The sequence below is a fragment of the Notolabrus celidotus genome, chromosome 3 (genome assembly GCF_009762535.1).
Source record: "Notolabrus celidotus isolate fNotCel1 chromosome 3, fNotCel1.pri, whole genome shotgun sequence".
In the NCBI taxonomy this organism is placed as follows: Eukaryota; Metazoa; Chordata; class Actinopteri; order Labriformes; family Labridae; genus Notolabrus; species Notolabrus celidotus.
Window position 1 is genome coordinate 17,549,911 of NC_048274.1, and position 18,841 is coordinate 17,568,751.

Genomic DNA, 18,841 nt, shown 5'->3' on the forward strand with positions numbered 1-18,841 from the left:
AGCGTGAGTCCCAGAGGTGCACCCTGGATGTGTCTATTTATCATCAGAACAATGGTTGCCTATGACTTCTGGGAGGTCTGGTTAACTTGCAGCAGAGCATGCAATAGCAGCATCTGACTGCAGCAGATACTTTGTTGGATTAAGACTTTTCCATGCTATTAATGGTGCAGGAGAAATAATACATTGGTGTTATCCTTTCAAACCCAGCCAATTAGCCACAGGAGTTTTGTTAATTCATTCACACCCAGTACAAAGGCACTGAGGAGACGTCTGGGGTACCTTAAGTCAGCTCTGTCTCACATCATTATCCTTTTTACACTCCAATTATTCCTGATCTCTTATGAACCCACCAATATAATCTCAATTCTCTTGACATCCCTATCATTTGACTGTCTCTCCTCACAGCAATGTGTGCAGGTGAATACAGGAACCAGTCTACATGTTCTTGAAGAAAGACTGAGTTCACTTGAACATAACGCCCCTGTGAGGCTCGGTCACAGCATGTGGTGTGTGAATATGGATGATGTGATTTAATAAGAGAAAGTTTCTTATTGCTTGTGGGAGAGAAAGCAGAGGTTGAGAAGTTCCAAGACAAAGCATTTAGATATGCCAAATCAGAAAAAAGCTGTAAGTGCATTTTTTCATAAAAGCATTAATGACTCTCGTTTATCCATTAGTCGCTATATTTACTTGTGTGTGTTTGTGCATCTGATTAGTGGTCACTCACCCTCATAAGAATGGAAGATGATTGGTTCAAGGAGTTCCTGGTATTCTTTGACCTGAGCTTCATTTCCTCTAAACACCCCTGCAACACAAAAAACACAAATATAAACACACAAACATGCACACTTGCATAAATTACACAGGTTTAAATCTTAAAGTTTTTAGACATGTGTGGTCAGTTCGTTTAATATCCCTCATCTGTATTCCATATGAATCTATAAAGCTCAATGCGTTTTGTTGTAAAAACCAAATGCAGTTGAGCTGCACATTCAGTATGTATGACTGCATATACGCTCTATATGCTTATGGTTTTCTCATTTTTGTGTGTTTGTATGCTGTGTAGCTCTGCTATATCCATCTGTATGTACATTTCTGAATATACTCTGTGTGTGTGTGTTTGTGTTTTAACGTTTACAATACATATGCATATTCTGAAACCATTGCATTTCAAAATATAAACTCTTCATCACTTTTTTCCTCCATGAGCTTGTTTTTTTGAGGTTCTTTTACATGGATTTTTACGTTGTTGAGTGTGAAAGGTATATTGATGATTACTTGATGTCTACAAGTTTAGTACTTCCTCCCTTACATCTGTTATGCTTTGGAACACTCAGTAAAGGATACTTGTGTCTCTCTAGTTGCTTGACGGCCCACTAAATACACCAGCAAGTCAGTCCCCCGGTCAGTCTGCTGTTTGTGAACAGATTGCTGAATTTAATAGAGTTTTTTCAGTGAAAATGGTCGCCTGTAATGGAAAGAAACCTCACTGATGAGAGCTGTGAGAGTGAACCAAAAGTGGAGTGAGGTTATAAAAGAAGTTGTGGTGGAAACTCAAGACACTTAAACTATATAGCTGGGTGAGAAACATATGTGGTTTGCTATATTAAAACTCCCGTCTCCACATTTAACCATTTCAGCCTTGGTTCAAGAACACTGATAGTAATGTGTTTACATTAAAGAACCATTCTGTGCTTTAAAATGAAAACCACTCTGTCAGACTCATAGACTGTATACAATATGATCTCACTGATGTCATGCATTGGCTTCTGAAAAGGCGTTTTGGAGCCCAACAATCACCTTATTGGAAATGCTGGCTCCAACTGACTTTTGATCAACCTACACACAGGCAAAAAGGTAGAGGTGAGGCAGGTGGCCTCCTGGCACATAGCTGCAACATGCAGGCCTGTAAGTCAAATCAATCACACACCTGGTAACGCGAATCAGTGCATAACTTAGCCTCAATATAATCATAATGGAGTTGTAGAAAATAAACTAGCTATCAGACCATAACTGTTTGTAGCAGGCTGTGAGCACGTTCCATCCTGCTGTAAAAAATTAGCATTTTTAATATGGGTGTTAATGAGGATTTCAAGGCTTTTGCAGCTAGCCTCTAGTGGACACTAAGGTACTGCAGCTTTTGCACTTCTGCCTTGGCTTCCTTTTCAACATCGTAGGTTTCCACTTGATCAAATGTAACAGCAATCTGAGTTCCAGTATTTATATACGGTCTATTATAGTGAAAATGTCAAACTGCCCTTCAACTGTGTGAGAAGCAAAACTGTGAGGTACACTTTTTGTAAAGCTGTCAACGCCCTTTAAGTATTTTGTAAGTATTTAGGAAAAATTAATTTCATTAGCCTTGATCTTGTAAGCTCAGTTAACTCTATCCTAATCTAAGTTTTGGCTGTAGGTACAGTTAGGGCCTGATCTACTAAGATCTCAAATAACGGGCGCTATATTGCATGTGCAAACTAAAACATTGCATGTGCTATGTCTGGGCCTGTTGCGAGTGATCTACTATGATTGCTTGCGCAAATAATAACAATTGCAAAAGTGGAAGGGATGGATACTTTTGGAGAGCAGAGTGGCCATAAACGAAAAATTAAGTTTGAAGCCATGGAGTTGTAGGTTTTTAGTGGAGGACGCAAATAAACACATCGGTGACTTCCAGCAGAGACATCTCAGCATTTTGGGAGGAATGTGAAAAGGTGAATGCTGTGTGAAAAAACAGAAGATCTGCCGATGAAATAAAAAGAAGATGAAGAACATTTAATTAGTTCAAAAGTCTTCCAGTCTTGCTCTAGCTACTTAATTGGGAAGTCAATCGCAGTTTTGAAACAACCAGGGCCAGAAATGTAGGCGTCACTTTGATGAAGACAGTCGCCCTACTGATGAAGAGAGCAACTTTCGGGTGAACGTTTTTAATACCTATCTTGATATCATCATCCAGCAACTGTCCCAAAGATTCACAGACGAAGCAAAAGTCTGTTAGGGATCTGGCAAAAACGCTCATTGTAAACCACCCAGCACTGAGGTTTGCGCCCTCCTGTTAATTTTTACTCTTCTCGTCACTTCTGCACAACTTCTGAGCACTCATTCTCCAAGTTAATACTAATTAAAAACCTTTGATGAGTACGGTGGGACAGGAGAGACTGAGTGGACTTGCCACGTTGTCCATTGAGAATGACAGAGCAAAGAAAATAGATATACAGCGCATCGTGGGCAAGTCCGCGGAGCTTAAGGCTCATCTAAACATTGGTGAGTAGGCATAGTTTAAATTGATTTTTTGTTTGTATGTGAACATATGGGTCGCTGTGCCAATTTTACTGAACCTTATAGCTGTTAATACAGTGACCTACTGTGCTTTCATTAGTTGAAAAAGTCAAAGTGGGTGTCAGAATGATGCGGTCGCTATCCGTGGTGCTGAACTGCTTTGAATTTGTGTTGTTTTATTATTTTTTTATTACAAGAAAATGCAGTGTTGCAAGATTTACAGTCTATGGTTGCAAGGAGTCTCTCCATAGGTGATATGGCATGGCTCCTTTTTGTGACAGCCATATGTGCATAATGATGTCCCAGTTTGCACCTGCATTTCAAACGTGCTAAATATAGACGCAAAAACACTGCGCGCTATCTGCTTCAGGTTTAATAAATCACATTGGGTGTGCTAAATGATTACATTTGCATCACCTCCTCCCGGTATTTTGCGCGCTCTGATGATCTACATGTATTCTGCATATTCATGAAGGCAAACACGCTAAATGGATAGCGAGAGCTATTTTGCTCATTTGACAGACGCAATCCTCGGTGCTCCCAGTTAGTACGTCAGATTTGCATGTGCTATCAAGTTTGCACGTATATTTTTATACACGCAAACCTTTAGTAGATCGGGCCCATAGAGCGTAAGTTTTTGTGATTCCAGCTGTGATCCCAGACAAAAGAAGAGTCAAAGACAGGACAACATGAAACTGTTATGAAACTGCTAATGAAATATGACAAGAATGCGATTAAAGCACACCAATCCACATTTGTAAAGCTCTTTTAAAGGATTTGTTTTATTTCAAATTTTTTCAGACCATTCTTTTGGTTAAAGATAAAACACCTTACTTTCTATGAGTCCTCTGAAACCTGAAAACAAAAAATTGCAAATTTCCCTGGAAATGCGTCACGTCTGTCCTCTACCTTGACAATGAACCACTTGAGGCATCAACACAGAAGCTTTAGATGGAACAAGACTTACCATCAATCATCATGTAGATGAAAAATATGGGAAACTCGCACTCAATTCCATCGAAGAGCTGCAGACAGACACAGAGAGAAGAGGAATTATTGCTTTTTCACGTCAAAAGAGAAGACAGGCGCAGGACTTAAAGCAGAGGATGGCTGAATATGGATCCACATGGCACAAGGACAAGTTATAAAAGACATGACACTGAATGAAAACAGTGAGGGAAACAACAACGCTTACTTGTGAAGCCTTTTTTTAATCAATTTATAAGTTTTGGTATTTGTTATAAGGAGGTCATCTGAAGGTCTGAGATTTAAGAAAGTTTATGCAGTGAAAAATATAAGAAGGTGTGAGATGGATATAAGGTCAACTTGAACAGAAGAAGAGAGCAGTAGTTATTGTACGCAAAATACTCTGCATTGATACACGTTCTTAATTACACAAACTTGATAAACAGAGGATCATACTTATCATGCATGGGTAAGGTGAATAATATTGTAAGATATTTCTGTTTGTACACACTGTACCTTTAAATATTCTGTCAAATTTAGTATGCAGCAGGGTATTTATCACATATATAAAACTGCATACACTGTGTTTGCACTGGAAAGCACCACATACTGAATAAGACACAGTACTTTGTATGAATAGTATAATAGCATGTGGTTTGGTTTGTGTTTGGCAAACTTCTGAGTCTGTTGAACCTGCTTAGGTCAATTCAATTCAATTCAAAACCTTTATTTATTCTCAAAAAGACATTGAGGTTTCCCTCATTTCCAATGTTGACAAGATCACAGGCACATTACAAACAACTAACAAACACACAATCATTCACAAAATAATATGTTAATTAAAACAGATACAATTTGAGACACAGTGGTCAGAGATCAAAGTCTTAAATTCTGAAAAAGAGGGAATGGATGAAGGTCAGGCTTCAGGGTAACCTCTAAGTTCCTAAGCAAAGAACTTTTAGTGCTATATTTTGTAAATATGAATTCATATTTGTACATGTTGGGTTTCCAGAACTTACCATGGGTGTTCTGTTGGGCTGATACTTGATGACTCTCAAGGCTGTAGTTTATATTGACATCAAATGCATGGAGGCACGTTTTTGTGTCACTCCACTAAATAATTCTGTTTTTTAAATTCTCTTAACATCCCTGTCACTTTACAAGCCATGATTGACTAACCGATCGGTCGATCTGAATGAGGACCTGATGAGTGCATGCGTGACTGTGCGACTGTCTGGATGTTTACAGTCGACTGAACACAGACAAACAAAAGCCAGCGTGTGGCAGCAGTTGGAGTGAATTTTCCAGAACAAACACTTGAATTGACATGAACACCATCACTTGCAGGATTATGCTCTGAATCTTACTCAGCCAGAAATCCTATTATAGATCGCACAGAAAATGTGAGTGTCACACATCCGCACTTGCGTAAGTCATGTGGTTACAAGTCACATGTCGAAGAGACAGTCAAGTGAAACACAGCCTTAATAAATCTGATAATTCAATCGCGTTTTATTTATGCTCCCCAAAACTGCCTCAACACACATAAAAAGAAACTCTAGCATCTCGTTTTTATAGAATAAGCCTTTTCTTTACCACCAAATATGGATAAACATCATAAATCAAGGTCAGCTTGCAAAAACGATCAAACACGCTGCAGATTTTTATTAGCCTCTCTAAAATCCATCATTACAAGTGAGTGTGTATGTGTGTGCGCTTTAGCCTATCTTTCTAAAAATGTCATTAGCCCCCACTATCTTTGTCCCTATCTTTTTCAATAATCTCCACACTGATTGAAGATAACAGAGATTACATCCTAATGCAATAACAAATGGCTGTTAGAGCTGGCACACACAAACATAAGTGGTAGCTGCATTCGCTATCACTTAACAGAGAGTAACATCTGTGGGCCTGAATGTGCTCCTTTAAACGGTTAATGTCTGCAGCCTGCGATTATGCAGGTATGCATGGCTCCAAACTGTGTGTTCAGCAAAGATGAGAAGCAATTTAGTAGCTATCAGGAGGTGAGAGAGGGATGAAACTGAGGGAAATGAAGGAGAAGAAGGAGTATAGAGAGATACAGAGGCAGAGGAAAAGGGAGAGAGTTGAAGGGAGAGAAATAGAGAGCTGAGGCAGTCACCCAGTGAGGCCTGTGCTTTTTGGCCTGTTGAGGCTGTAAACATGCAGGGCTCCCTGGGGTTTTGTGCTTGAGCAGCTCAACTGATTGGTAAAACTGTCTATCACACAGGCTGCTGCTTCCTGTCAATGGTAAACAGACAGGGAGCACAGATGTCTGTGCAGTGAATTCTCTCTTAAGCACCAACAACAGCTCCACTCCATGTCTTCTGACAGGACAGCTGCTCCACCTGAGACCGCTTTTTCTCCACAGCGAGCTCACACTATGTCCGACACTCCCTGGGCATTTCGTAGCTCTGTGTGTTCACTTATCACTCAAAGCTTTCAATATCCTGCAAATGAACTGGTGGCTCCCCTGACAACTACCAGTCAGATAAAGACCAACAGTCAAGTAGTCTTAACGTTAAGGCTATTACTCTTTATAATGCAACCTCTTGTAAAGTCAGCCGTGCCCATAATTCTGCAAATGTTTGTTTATGTCATTCGTGGTATCTTAAAGGATGCGTTATAAAAATACACCCTAGCACAGTGGTACGAATAAATAAATAAGCTACATATACCAAACAGTTCTTTTAAATCCACCTACAAACATAATTAATTTAGCTGTTAAAATGGGCATTAACATTGGTGCTAATGGGGATTCATTGGCTTTTACAGCCAGCCTCAAGAGGGCATTTGAGGTACTGCAGTTTTTCGCATTTCCCCAATGGCTTCATTATTCAACAACAGAGGGTGGTGCTTGGTGACTCTGTGGTAACAATACATAGAACAGGTGTTTTATTTTGTTGTTGTTTTTCATTCAGCGTAGTCAACACAACATGCTGCCTTTTTATAACCTCTGTTCTTGAACCCAAGCATTTATGGACACGTTCTGATGGCTACACCGGTTTAATAACCCATATGTTGATATATTCTTGTACTTTTTTGTAACTCACACATAAGAGAGACTCACTTTCCACCAGGGGTAGAGCCAAACTTTGTGACTAGGATGGCCGGCTGGGGCTTTGCTGATGTTTGCAAGTATGAGGTATGTTTGCACACATGATTAATAGCGTTTATTAATTATTAGTAATTAATTATTATTTATTCTTTAACCATTAGCATGTTATTGTTGTCACTTTAAAAAGTATAACACAACAGTGTGGCAACATTTAAATCTTCATAGCATGAAACTTTCAGGACTACACAGAATACGCTTGTCCAAAGTCACAGTTTATAGTAAAAACAAAAGGAAAATATGTTAAATTGAAATGCAAAGATAGGTGCCAGCTGTCTGTTGCATCACAGCCCAATTGGTACTCAATTATTGTTAAGAGTTTTGAGGTGGCCAATCAGATTTTTTGGGGGGGTAGGTATTGCCACCCCTAAGCAACCCCCAGTAACGTCCCTGCTCTCTATGCCAAAGCTACAGGAAAATGCCTCATGGATATGTCACCAACAGGTAAGAAGCAGCTGTCCAGTTCAAGACTTTCTACGACTAAAAAATTTGGTTAACCAAGACTCCTTCATCTACCAACATTTAGTCACCTTAAGGGAGCAGCCCAAGTGTCTTGTGAGGTTGTGTCTAAAGGTTCAGGTCAAAGCCATGTAATAACTCTGGATTCTGTGTGGCCACCTAAACCTAATTCTTTCTATACTAACTGCTAGAATAGGTTATATTAACTCCATTTGTACGATGACCACCGAGCAGAGTTTCCCCTCATAGATCTGTGTTTTTATTACCAGGAGCATTTGCTGTAGTCAAATATGTATTACTGTTATGGAGGATGGAATGCAAATTGAAGCAGGAACTATCACGACTTATGAAACTTTTCTGGCATTGGTGTCTTTTGCTATAAATTGTCTGCACTCTGGTAGAACTGAGGGCATGACAGAGCCTGATGGGACCCAGGCATTAAATGCTGATTGCTAATTCTTTGCTTTAAAGTCTTTGTTTGGTTTTAGCTGCATGACTGCAAAGAGCTAATTTCAGAGATCAGGTGTGTCAGAGTCGTTGCCCCATGAGTGCCCTCTGTGACACATCATGTAGTTCGGTTTTCAACACCAAGGCTCCACCTTCTCAGTTTCATGACAAATAGAAGATAAAAGATCAGCCAAAAGCCAAAGTATTCTGTGTCAGCCACATAGCTGCTCTAGAGGAAGATTATGTCTTAAACGCTATCATATATAAATGATTGTGCAGTTTCTTTCTTACCAAGACAATTATCTTTTGGCGAAAACTCTCCTAAACTCCCAGAGAACTATAGCATTGATGATAAAATGTAAAAAACTAAAAATATTTACATCCTTCTTGTGTCAAATCAGCACCCACCTTCATCTCAGCAGGTTTGTAGTATCGTCGGTTCTTGTCTTCATTAGCTGTGCGGTAGCCGTCACGGAGAAACCGTTTGAAGCCGTATTTGCCCCTCAGCTTTCTGACAATCTTGTCCAGTGTCTGACTGCAGAGGGCGTCATCATCGACTGCAAAAGCAGGATAGCTGATGGTTGGAAGCAATGCTGCATCTGTGTTCTGCCAGGGAGAAAAGATTTAGTTAAAAACACTGTCCTCAATTTTGGTATGAACACAGTTCTTCAGTTCTTTGCTCTGAAGTGAATGAATTCTAACCACTCAGTACGTTTCTATGACATTGTTGACTACGCTCCTAAAATAAATTAAATTTAAATTAAACCCTGACCACAGTCACTTATAGACTAACATCTGTGATGGGCTAATTTAACCAGACAGGTGTGGAGGCCTCTCAGCAGCTGAAGAGAGACAGCTTCTGGTAATGAACCCCATACTACAGCAGCCTTATTTAAAATCAAGGTCTGCCTGACTAAATTTCAATTGGAGCAATTAATAAGAATGAATATTGTTATTAAGCTTGACAAACCATTATGACTTGGCACCTAATTCTCTTATTCCATTTTTTGGGGGTTTACTCTATTAAACAAATGAAAGCCATTAGACTCCAGCCTCACTCCAAACGGCTTTGAGTGTTTCAGCTATATTAACATACTGCAGAGATCTGAGGGAGGCTGTTTATGGAGAGTCCATCCTATCCTTATGGAGTGTCTTAAAGATGTCTGATCAAGACTCACCAGAAAGATATGTAGTCTAAAATGGACTGTAAACCAAAACCTACAAGCGTTTTGTCTAATAAAGAGCTGTGAGTGTAGGATCTAAGGGTGTGCATCCCTCCATTACAAAACAATTCAATCCAAATCAAACCGTAACACCTGCAATCAGATTCCGGAACAATTCGGTGTGATTTATGTCGATTCGATTTGAAGCAAACTGATGATTGAATCCAATGTTATTTTTTCCCTAATTCAAATGAGAAAAAAAAATCAAAGCCAGTGTCTTTGAAATACATAATCTTGAGTTTATTACACTTGATAGATACATAAATAAATCAAAGCTGTTGTTACACACGTGTGCTTTGTTGTCTCACTATGACAGGTAACTGGATGGGGAAATGTGTCATAACTAACAGAAGTATTTGCTTTTTTTTGTACATCTACCTTCAGTGGATTGGTTAACGCCTAAAAATGAGTGTTTGTTTCCTCAAGGTTGAAAAATCACACCCATCAAACAATAAATGTAGAAGGAAACAGACACTGTATGACAGAGCTTAATGTGTCATGTAACACAGAAGAGTAATGATGTTATGTTCACACTGTAATGATGAAAGTATAGTTTTCTTCTCCACATAATATCTCTGTGATTTTAACATAGGAATGTACATTTAGCCATTGGTTGGGACTTGTGTCACTTGCACTTCATTTGAAACTTCTTGTTAAAAATTGTTCTCTCAATCAATCAATCAATCTTTATTTTTATAGTGCCAATCATGGGGCACCTCGCAGTATTTAGCTAGTTACAGTGGCAAGGAAAACTTACATATTAAAAAAATAGTGATGAGACGGATAGTAGAAGTAGTAGTAGTGTTCTTAATTAAAGAATCATCTCTTTCACACTCAGTGAAATGCTGTCTACTTGGTATCTTGTGATTTAGATTTAACATATAAACAGTCACAAAGCCATCACTTAAAAAGACACAGTGAGATTGTATACCTTAGCAATGGAGACGTTGCAATAATCACAGCCTGCTTGTGCTGTTGTTTGATAAGCCAATGCTTTTCTACAAAGCATAAAGATGGTTGGAAGTCTTCCGTCCATCATATTAAGTCCACATGACTTGATTTCTATGGTGCAGACTTTAATAAGCTTCAGCGAACTCGGAGGTTGCTGTTTTCTCCCTGTGAGCTAACTAATGCTACATCGCCTAAGCTTATGTTACTCTAAGGTCAACGTCAAAGTCTCACAGGATTGAGGACCCTGTGCAGGAAACACAGCCAAAGCTCAGTGAACCAGATCACAATTTTGAAAGCAGGCTATTGACCAGTTTGTGTGAGATTTGTATCGCTCCAGGGTGCCGCGGACTGATGCATCTTTATTAATATCGATAAACTATTGGGAAATTATAATTTCACAAGAGAAAAAAGATCCCTCAGTGCATGGATACATTCAGGAACATTACCATTATCTAAAGAGTCTGGCAGGTATAATGCCACTCCAGTGGGATGTACTTTTGTATTTGGAGCCTGTCATGACTTTTAATGACTCATTTGTTGGCCATAAACTGGCTACGTTTGCAGTGGTGTTTTTACTCTTTTTGTTCCTGTGTGTGTCCGGAGATCCTGCGTGTATCCTTGGTAACATTGTTTACATACGAGATCAACTGTTAGCGGCCGTAGCATGTCGATGCTAAACGATGCTAGGCCCGATGTTCCCTGTGAGCTGAGGAGAAGGAGGCAAGGATGACATGCTGGTACTGAGGTGCAAGCTAAAATGACGACATCGACCTGTCCTTCCACCCACCGTTATGGGGAATGTAAGATCTATCTTCGATAAGGTGGACGAGCTAACCCAGCACCAGAGGGAATACTAGCAGAGTAGCATCATGCTAAACAGAGCTAACACCGGACATGAACGTCACATTGGAAGGATTTCACCTGCTGCGGGCGGACAGGATACAGAAGTGCAAGACTGAACACACTGGTGAAGAAGGCCAGCTCAGTCCTGGACCCTGTGGAGGTGGTGGCTGACAGGAGAATTATGGCCAAGCTGTCGTCTTTGATGAACATTTTTTTCTATGTATATTCTTGTTGAAATTCTTGTACTGTACACCTTCTTGTTTGCTGCTGTAACTCCATGAATTTCCCCGTTGTGGGACGAATAAAGGCCTATCTTATCTTATCTTATCTTTAGTAAAATGTCAACCATCAAAGGTAACTTATTATTTTATTTTTTTGTTGTTGTTTTATTTGTTTGTTTGTTTGTTTTTTCGTGGGGGGTTTTTTGTGTGTGAGGTACTCCTCATTAGTAAGTGTATTAACAACAGGGGGTCCTGGTCAGTTTGGCCCCTTTGTTGAGAAACTGGCCAGAGAACCTGCTCAGAAGCTAAATTATCAACCACTGCAGATGGTTTGGATGGTCTCTAGAGATTTTCAGCCCTTTACTTCGCCGTCAGAAAGCCCTTTTTTTTGTTGCAGAATTCACAGACCTTACACAAACATGTTCCTCTGCCTGGATTGCACTGATTAGCTATTTGTCTAGCTATTTGTTTGCAAAAAATACAACCAAACTTAAAAAATGAGGGATTCTGACAGTGATGATAACATTCTGTTGGTGATTTTACACAACCCTGCACACATAAAAAAAAAAGCACCATCCCTTTAAAACTGATTTCTGCTGGTTCTATTATTATGAAAAACTTGAGTCGTAGAGGGATCATGTATCTTTGAAATAACTTGTAATGAATTGTTGGACAATGCAACTGTGTTTCTACTGTCTTAAAGGTTGGGCATGCTTTGTGTGTATGACACATGACTACAATGCAATCAGTCAATCCTGAATACAGAAACATGCTTGCTTGGGACAAGATGTTAATGCAAACTGTGAATCGATTTATGTTCTGTATTGTATTTTTTTTTTTTTTCACATTTGCAAACAGTTCACAGAGGAGCCAAATGCTGCTCCGTCTAGTCCAGCCCCCTCTTATTCCTCGACTTCTTGCTCCAGCTCCAATCTACATGTTAACATCCTCGGCAGCTGCAGCTGAAATAGGCCATCAGCTTGCAGAGCACATTCACTGCAGGTATTGAATGTGTCCAGAATTGTACATTGAATTCCAATCTCTTGCAAAAGTATAAGACGTACAGATTTTATATTGATATTTTCGTTATCTTGACATTTTGCTACAGTATGCAAGCCTCTCTCCCCCCTCCTGCGCTCCATCCTTCCTACACTCATACAGCTATAATGCCGCGCTGCTCGTTTAATTACACTCATTTTCTCACAAGCTGATGGCGGCTATTCAGCACACAGGGGGAGAGATGTGATCATTTAAGTGTTTGCAAGCGCTCGAGCAGAGGGAAGGGAATGATTTCCTCCTGCTTTTCCTCCATGTGCCACTTTTTCTTTTTTCTCCTTCTCTTTTCAGCTTCACCTCCCACCAGCTCTGCAGCTGCCTCTCACATCACCCTTTTCATTTCAAAGCAGAATCCTCAAAAGCGCAGGTATGTCTTTTAACGACTATACCGTGAGTGGAACACATCATTCACTTGTAGATATCCACTCATATTTCGTAAATTAACCCTTTAATACCCCTAGAACCAGAAATCCTATATAGTCTCATGGTTTAGTGTACATAATAGTCAACATGTTAAAGAATATTAAAGATAAGATTCACTACATATTTTGAATAATGTCATTTAAGTTTCTATCATCATTTCTGGTTTTAGGCTTGAGCTAGTAGTGGTTCAGCTTGTATATATAATATAACGACAATTTAGGGCAGGAAAGCTATAACTAGAAAATGGTTGCAATTAGGTCCCCCAACAGTGGACCAGTGGTGTGGGATCATTAAAGAAATGTACTATATGGAGAGACTTACTTTTGTTTTAAGACTTCAGTTGGAGAAATGTATTGAACGGTGGGAAAAATGAAATGTGTATGCACCTTGAATAGTATGGCATATGATGTAAGTGTAAAAGAATAGTATGTTCTTGACTGTAACTCCCAGGATGATCCCATGTTATTTGTTCATGCAAATACATAAAAAAAAAAAAAGATAATTTAGGGATCTATACACTATCATGTGCACAGCAGCTGTTCTGCTGTTTATACCAAAGGGCCGTCTGGGTGCCAAGAATGGGCGAATGCAGTAAGCAATTTGTGTATTCTGCTATCTTACATAGCTGTCATTACCACAATGGTAACTCCCTTCGTGCTGCTGCCTGCTGACTGTGACAGCAACATAGTTGGATCAAAGACATTAGACAGCTGCTGACAGAGACACCCTAGTAGTCAGATGATCTTAACAACAACAACAGCAGCCCGGTTAAATAATGGAGAAATAGAGAAAAAATCTTGACCATGGCAACATATTTGTGATGAGCTGCTGACTATGTGCATAGGGAAATGTGCTTTTCATTTAAATAATAATTTTCTACTAACAGAACCAGTCTGTTATGATTATATTCAGCTCTTACTTTATTAACTAGCAAGCTAGTAGAATCTTATACCTGATCATTTCATTCCTCACCCTGCGATGAAGAACAAAATGTCACCCACAGGTCACTCCGGGACAAAATAATTAATAGTTTTAATATTCTTGATCCTCTCCAGATGAAACTGAAAAAGTAAATCATTATGTGAAAAGTCCAGTCTCATACATGAGGAGTCTTCTGTGTTATGTGCAAAGTTAACAAAGTTTAAGTTTTTAATGATGTCATCCCAATGTTTGTCAAATTGTTCACTTCTAAGAACATCCTGATGTTATAGGGAGACACCTCTGAGGTAAAAGCAGCTTGATAAACCTGCAGTGGTCATCAGATTGATGGCCATGGATGTGAAGCTTGGACTGCAGTGGTTAGTTTTTGTGGTGACCACTGCAAGAGTTGAATGCAGGGTGTTGAACGATCAGCCATGCAAACACAGATTTTACAGATGGTATCAGCAACAAACTGGATGTTCTTCATCTAAGTTTTCTGATAGTTATTGAGGTTACCTATGGATGCAGTTGTACCATTTAAAGCCAAATTACAGAGGCATTACATTTTGGGCACTTATATGTGAGGGGCATCTAGTCCAGCCTTTAATGGGTAGAGACAATGCATGCAGCTGCTCCCTTGTCGAAAAAGGGGAGGCAGGTTGCATCAATATAAGATACTGTGACATCTTTCTAAAAGCTGTAACAGATCATTAGCTCAGAGAAAATACTGCATTTTGACATGGTGCTTTATATATGCAGGGTTTTAGTTATTTTTGAGTGATTTCAGTAGCTGCATAGACTTGACTCACATGAGAGCGAGACTCTCTGGGCAGGAGGGAGCACAGGGTTTGTCTGTTCCTGTTGTGGGCGTCCAGGTCCACAAATATCACCGACCACGAGCAGCCCTGCAGAGAAAAACATACACGCAGACAGCATCACTGTCAGAGCTGAACTATTCACCCACATACAACAACAGCACACAGTTTCTTGTTCTGCAAGTGAACACCTACAAGAAAATGCACAACAAGCTCCTCCATCCATGTATCTGAAAAAAATATTTGACAACAAAATGACTAAAACAACTTAAGGTCCACTTTAAAGCTCCCACCATCACACCTCACACCTCCGCTCTTCAAAACACACTCCATGACTGTAAAACTAGGACGATATTTTTGGGTTGCACAGGTTTTTGAAGCACAATGTGGGAGTGTTCGAACAACAGAGTTTTAAGAGTCATCCTCTCACTTCAAAAGTCCCTATGTATGAAAATGAAGTGCTTCGACTACAATGCAATCCGTTCATCCAGTGCACTTAAACGCCTCATGGAGGGGAGGGGGAGGCTTTCACTTCATAAGAGGAGGGATCAAACCTTTTTTCTGGCACTAAAAAGCAGGTCCAGTGCACTTCATCCATCCATCAGAGCTTACATAAAGCCAACAGAGTCACTCCTGCAAACCCACTAAGCAGTTTCTAATGTAAGACAAATGCATTATGTATGAACGCGGCCAGAGTCTATTTTTTTCCTCCAAAAACAGATCCGTCCAGGGCTTTTAGTCAAATCAGCAAGCTTTTCTATCGCAATTTGCATAGTGCAGTAGATTGCGGGCCACCAATGTATGCAGCTGTGCGACGTGTCAGTGAAATGGTCCTCTCAGGGAAACCTTTTCTGGTGTTGCAGCAGCAGACGGTAAGGTAAGAAAATACAGTTTGTGTGCTTAGTGTTTCACCTTGGAGCGGTGCTGCTTAGCTGTCGTTTCCTTCATATCATATCAGTAAGCTTTCCTTTTTCCTAATATAACTGAACAGTCTGAACAGCCATTTATGTTAATCCTTTAAGTCTACATCAAACATGCAAAAAAAACAGTTGAAATTTTGGGTTTCTTAGTTGCTCGAGCACTGATTGAAAAACAAAAAGGAAACATTTTAAAAATATTATTACAGTTCAAATCCTGAGCTCCTGATGATAACTGAAACTTCAATGAAGAGTAGTTAGGAATAAAAAGGTAAGTAAGAGAACTTGTGAACATACACACAAAGGATGGATCACTTAGTACAGACACTTTCTGTTTAACAATTGTGACTTTAATTTCAGAAATAAGTTGTATTTTTCTGTTGCTGCAAAAAAAACCCACTTGTTGCTGCTTCGTTTTCGGCGACTTTTACTATATGTATGCATCATCTCAATGCCTTCTTTTTCTAGATACTGTTTACCATGGAGCATTGATGTTCATTGAGGCCATAACTCATCACTGCTCACTGTATGCTCGGGTTGGCTGGCCTTCATTGTCCCCCCTTAGACTAAATCACTGGCATGTCCTTATTTATAGGGCACTTCTCAACTTGCTTCCCTTTTATTCATTTTATCTTAATAATTTGAAAAATGCTGGAAGCTGCGGCCTTCCCTCTGTGACCCATTCATGAGACTTATTTTTGCTTTATGTTCTCAAAATGTGCCTTGAAATGGGGTAAGGGAGTTTTAGGTATGCTGCCCTAGCAGCTTGGGATCGACTGCAGGAGGGAGTTGGTCTCTTTAAATGTCTTTTACAGTAGTTTGAAAACGTTGGAGGAAGAGACATCAGATTGTAGATGCTTTGAAAGATTACTTTCTGTTATGTTGACCTTTGTTTGATGCTGATGACCTTGAGCAGGACTCTTGTTAATGAGAGTATCAATCTCAATGAGGCTTTCCTGGTTATATAAGTTATACATGATAAAATAGTATTTTTCCGGCAGTATTCCAAACCTAAGTAATCAAACATTTAGGAGAAGAAAGTAAACTAGTGGACATGTTAAAACTATTTTAAAAATCTGATGAAAACAACAGTAAACTCAGGGTATTGTGTTCGGCCAAACCGGTGCTTCAGTCTAGTTCCAGAGAAAGTTAAAGAGATGCAAGAGAACAAAAGTGGAAACTACTGATCAACAACCGAACCAATGATTTCATTCACTGTCAAGAAGAAATAAGTTAAAACTGTCTCTGATAAAAGTTATTCAATTAGGAATAAAAAGCAGTTCCACTTTCTAGTATACATTTTCATACCCTGCTGCTACTTCTATACTACCCAACCACTTTCCATCCTCTTATAGGAGTCCACCCACGTTCCCCGATTATAAAAAGGTGACTCCATATTATGAGTCAATAATATGTCACTATGATATCTGCCATAAAACCATCAGTGTCTCTGCTATTATTATGGACTGCTTATAAATGGTGACAGTATGTAGGTGAAATTATAGCCTTAATAACACCCCAATGACTACGATGTAATGATACAACGTGCTTCACACTCCTTTCTGTGCATTGATATGCATGCAATTGAGTTGAAAGATTTATGTCAGCAGGGAAAGGAACACCTTATACACACACACAAAAACTATTTTTTTAAGTTTTGACATGGCAAGATAATGAAAAAAACATCTAAAGCTCATGAAACTGAAGGCTGTGTGTGCATTCATCATGTGCAAAGGCTAAAAGTGACACCCCCCCACAAGAGTCTGCAGCCACTGTAAAATGAGATAGCGTAGTTCAGGGCGAAGTGAAGGTTTCGGTTAAAGGGTCTGGGGGAGTTACATTTGGTGTTGGAAGGATGGGAGTCAGCTGGAAAATCGAGATTGATAGAGATCATTAATAAGCAACTGGCTGGGTTTGCAACACTTTCATATCCCACACACACACGAACACACAAACGCTTTCAGAGGCCCCACACAGCAGCATGGATCATAAAGCAGCCACCTCGATAAATTGATTCTTTCAACAAGATGAGCTCGATGAGAAAATCCATTTCCAGGCACAGTTAAACCCCTCATTTTGCAGCTGATCAAAAGAGAAAAACAAACTGCGACTTTAATATACACTCACCCTGACAGCCCTGCACTGTGATCAGAAAAAACACTTCAAGTTCAGAAGCATTAGATGGTCATCACTGGTTTTTGGTACAAGAGGAAAAGAGATAATAAGAGAGCAGGCTCACTAAGTGCAAGTCTTCATTTTCTTATCCATTTGTAGGTGTAATGAATGCCCCTGTTTTGCTTTTCTCCAAACAAGCAAGTAAGATGAAAGAAGAACATCCACTAATGGATACTGAAACAAATATTTGAAGTTAGACCACATAACACAAACAAACGGACCTTCAGTCAGAACATATTCTGAACAACTTCCGTACATGAGAAGTTGAATTAGCCTCCAGTTTTAAAAGATAAGCCATTTCAAAAATGCCTAATACCTGCATTCGCTTAATGGTCAGCAAGTGGTGGCATCATTGGTTGCAGAAAGAAGCCTTACTGTATGAAATATAATAAGAATACATCTCAACCTTTCACTGGATTCATGAGCCCTCAAAACTGTTTTCCCATGAGTTTATGATCTAGATGACGACACTCATTTTTGATTAAACACAGGGATGCAGCTGCATCTCAAAGCTCTTAAATGAAATTTCCTCAGTACTGGGTCCAACAAGATGTAGCTATGGACCTGCCATGCTAAAGCAAAGTTTTATTTATTGGAGGAGGTGAGGATCAAGGAGAGAGGAAGGAAATTTGAGAAACTACAAGCAAGGAAACACGAGAGCCTGAAAGACACTGAAGTCTTTTATCACTGGCGTTTCATAATGGAGACAAGTGGGACCTCAAAACAGACTTAAGGGGTGCCTTGGAACAGATCATAGACATACATTGGTTTCTAAAAAGTTTGGTGAGTGATCAGATCGTTTCTTTTATAAGTTATTTTCGTCAAATAAGTAAAATGATGACCCAAAACACAGCCGGATGTCAATACCGTGGCTCCAACAACTGCACCTCACTCAGCAGACTCCTTCATCAAATGTGCAACATGCCAGATCCAGTTGGAGGGGGTATTTTGGCTTGACTTTTGTATAATTAGTGGAAGTAGTGACATGTTGTACATCTTTATATGCAGTCAATGG

At 39.5% G+C, this 18,841-nt stretch overlaps 1 protein-coding gene across 1 annotated transcript in view; it reads right to left on the reverse strand.

Moving 5' to 3' along the window:
* The window catches only part of phkb (phosphorylase kinase, beta), a 168,133-nt gene that overhangs the window by 94,594 nt on the left and 54,698 nt on the right, over positions 1-18,841 (reverse strand). Inside the window, exons 10-13 of the mRNA XM_034680805.1 lie at positions 14,729-14,824; positions 8,690-8,887; positions 4,244-4,301; positions 728-805 (exon numbers count right to left, since the gene is read on the reverse strand). Coding sequence (XP_034536696.1) covers positions 728-805; positions 4,244-4,301; positions 8,690-8,887; positions 14,729-14,824 — 430 coding nt within the window. The remainder of the gene's footprint in view (positions 1-727; positions 806-4,243; positions 4,302-8,689; positions 8,888-14,728; positions 14,825-18,841) is intronic.